This window comes from Salvelinus sp. IW2-2015, linkage group LG26 (genome assembly GCF_002910315.2).
Source record: "Salvelinus sp. IW2-2015 linkage group LG26, ASM291031v2, whole genome shotgun sequence".
NCBI lineage: Eukaryota > Metazoa > Chordata > Actinopteri > Salmoniformes > Salmonidae > Salvelinus > Salvelinus sp. IW2-2015.
In genome coordinates this window covers 29,885,777-29,889,323 of record NC_036866.1, presented here as the reverse complement: position 1 = coordinate 29,889,323, position 3,547 = coordinate 29,885,777, and the positions used below count along the sequence as shown (strand labels likewise).

The 3,547-nt window shown below is 43.1% G+C and overlaps 1 protein-coding gene across 1 annotated transcript in view; it reads left to right on the top strand.

Moving 5' to 3' along the window:
- The first annotated feature begins 3,125 nt into the window (after window positions 1-3,125).
- The window catches only part of wwox (WW domain containing oxidoreductase), a 242,855-nt gene continuing 242,433 nt past the window's right edge, over window positions 3,126-3,547 (top strand). The window contains 1 exon segment of the mRNA XM_070435238.1: window positions 3,126-3,232. Within this exon segment, the coding sequence (XP_070291339.1) occupies window positions 3,126-3,232 (107 nt within the window).

The window sequence follows — 3,547 nt, the reverse complement described above, 5'->3', positions numbered from 1 at the left end:
TCCGTTGTAATGTAAGTTGTAATGTGAGTTTCTACAGTGCTGCTATTCGGTAGAAGTTGGCTAGCTAGCAGTGTTAGCTAGCAGTGTTGACTAGGTAGGAGACACATCTGTCTATATAAGGTCCCACAGTTGACAGTGCATGTCAGAGCAAAAACCAAYKTATGAGGTTGAAGGAATTGTCCGTAGAGCTCAGAGACAGGATTGTGTTGAGGCACAGACCTGGGGAATGGTACCAAAAAATGTCTGCAGCATTGAAGGTCCCCAGAACACAGTGGCCTCCATCATTCTTAAATGGAAGACGTTTGGAACCACCAAGTCTCTTCCTAGAGCTGGCCGCCCAGTCAAACTGAGCTATCGGGGGACAAGGGCCTTGGTCAGGGATTTGGCCAAGAACCCAAAGGTTACTCTGACAGAACTCCAGAGTTCCTCTGTGGAGATGGGAGAACCTTCCAGTATGACAATCATCTCTGCAGCACTCTACCAATCACACCTTTATTTTAGTGGCCAGACAGAAGCCACTCCTCAGTAAAAGTCACATGACAGCCCGATTGGAGTTTGCCAAAAGGCACCTAAAGCATAGTGAACCACTAGTTGGCCAAGAGTGTGCAAAGCTGTCATCAAGGCAAAGGGTGGCTGCTTTGAAGAATATAAAATATATTTTGATTTTTAACACTTTTTTGGTTACTACATGATTTCATGTGTTATTTCATAGTTTTGATGTATTCACTATTAGTCTACAATGTAGAAAATAATAAAAATAAAGAAAACCCTTGAATGAGTATTTGTGTCAGAACTTTTGACTGGTACGGTATATATAGAATATGAGCAATGTTGATAAACGGCTAATCGCTAACAGTCATGCTAAATGCTCATGCATTCCAATGCAAAATGCTTACAATAGTGCTAACGCTAGCAGGAGCACGAGCTAGCTAATAAGCTCACGACATGGTAATTGTACACAATAAACCACAAAACTTAGCTCCACATAATATGACACAGATCTCAAGGCACTTATGTTTAGATGCACGCAGAATTAAACATCAGACATACAGGGATTCAGTCCACAGGAGGAAAAGGTCAGCAGGAGGGAAACTGTGGAAGTCCTCTTCAGGATGTAGAGGATGAGGTCCAGGATCTCTTCAGGATGTCACATGCTTCGTAAACAACAGGTGTGGACTAACAGTGAAATGCTTACTTACGGGTGCTTCCCAACAATGCAGACAGAAAGAAAATAGAGAAATAATAGAAAAGTAAAACACGTAATACTAAAAGTAATAACAGATACATAATGAGTCACGATAACTTGACTATATACACTGAGTGTACAAAACAGGAACACCTTCCTAATATTGAGTTGCACCCCCCTTTGCCATCAGAACTGTCTCAATTTGTCAGGGCATGGACTCTACAAGGTATCGAAAGCGTTCCACAGGGATGCTGGCCTATGTTGACTCCAATGCTTCCTCCAGTTGTGTCAAGTTGGCTGGATGTCCTTTGGGTGGTGGACCATTTTTGATACACATGGGAAACTGTTGAGTGTGAAAAACCCAGCAACATTTCAGTTCTTGACACAAACCGGTGTGCCTGGCACCTACTTCCATACCCCATTCAAAGGCACTTAAATGGTTTGTCTTGCCCATTCACCCTCTGAATGGCACATATACACAACCCATGTCTCAGTTGTCTCAAGGCTTAAAAATCCTTCTTTAACCTGTCTCCTCCCCTTCATCTACACTGATTGAAGTGGATTTAACAAGTGACATCAATAAGGGATCATAGCTTTCACCTATATTCACCTGGTCAGTCTCTCACGGACAGATGGTAAACGGTAGCAGCAGCGTATGTGATGAGTCAAAATAGTTAGCGCAAAAAGGGTCAATGCAAATAGTTAACCAAATAGCTACCTGGACTAACTATTTTTCAGTCTTATGGCTTGGGGGTAGAAGCTGTTCAGGGTCCTGCTGGTTCCAGACTTGGTGTATTGGTATGGTTTGTCGTGCGGGAGCAGAGAGAACAGTTATGACTTGGCTGGCTGGAGTCTTGGAACATTTTTGAGCTTGGAAGGCACTATGGTGTTGAACGCTGAGCTGTAGTCAAAGAACAGCATTCTGACGTTGGCGTTCCTTTTGTCCAACTGGGAAAGGGCAGTGTGGAGTGCAATAGAGATTGCGTCATCTGTGCATCTGTTGGAGCGGTATGCGAATTGGAGTGGGTTTAGTGTGTCTGGGATGTGGTGTTGATGTGAGCCATGACCAGCCATTCAAAGCTTCAAAGAAAAATTGCAATCTTTTATAAAACATTTTTAGAAGACAATCATGGTACCAATAACTGCTTTTAATACACCAGATGTATGTCTTTGAACCGATTATTCAGAATTAAAAAAAAATTCACACAGAAGAAGTATAAGGATAATTAATTTAGTTGCTAATGGCAGCCTGCATTAACCCGGTCGGCCTTTAACTTGAGTTACTCAATGAGAGGGGGCAGCGCTGAGCTAGACTGCAACGTCACTTCCTGGAGTAGCTCAAACTGTGCATGTTATGGGAGATTCTCGTTTGACAAAAGACCATCTTCTCTCCTCTGTGACCCAGAAACCGATGAGTGTGTCAATTCATCAGTAGGCAAACAGAAGTGTCCTCCCCTCCTTGAAAGCCACCTTTCATTGAGGATACTTATCTGTATCCTAATAGCAAAGAGTTWAAAAATCTGCCACCCCCCCTTTGAATCAGTGTTTGTTTTGTCAGAGAAAAACATGCACACGTTTAAAAACAATATGCTTTTGTTTTGAGCCGACTTCCCCGTGGGCTTTGAACGGGTCACCTGGCTCACCCCTAGGAGGCAGCCAATTCCAAAACGAATGCAATCACCCTTCCCTTAAGAAACTCCTCACAAAATTGGTAACCCGGGGCAGATAATCGAATCACCTCACTTCACTCTTGCAGGACTTCATTACCCAAACACTTCGCAGACATGAGAATCGTCACAGTATTGATGCGGAAGTGCTGAGGCAGGCTTATAATAACGTGTATTTTGGTTTTCAAGGCTCCTTCGCTTCTGCAAAAATATAGATTTGCATTTCTTTTGGAATTTTTTKTGTAGCTCTGTATTCGTAAGGAACACGGGCGATGACAGCTTTAAAGTATGCTGGAATGGATGATACAGACAGTGAAGATGAGTTGCCTCCAGGATGGGAAGAGAGATCTTCGAGGGATGGATGGGTTTACTATGCGAAGTAAGGGAAAATGAACTATTGCGTAGAGTTTCAATGAACCATTCTATTTCTACGGTCTCAACCACCACCAGCGCCGCTTGCTTTTATGGCAGTGTTATCCTTGCCATAAACCAGTCCTTGAACATACTAGCCTTATCTATTCAATATCGCCCACAACAATAGGGCAGAGAAGCTTTGTTTTGATGCAGTTAATTACTAACGGCAACAGTTAGATAGTTTGATGGACCCCCCCTCTACATGTCTCCCTCCCAGTTACTAAACAGCAACAGTTAGATAGTTTGATGGACCCCCCCTCTACATGTCTCCCTCTCAGTT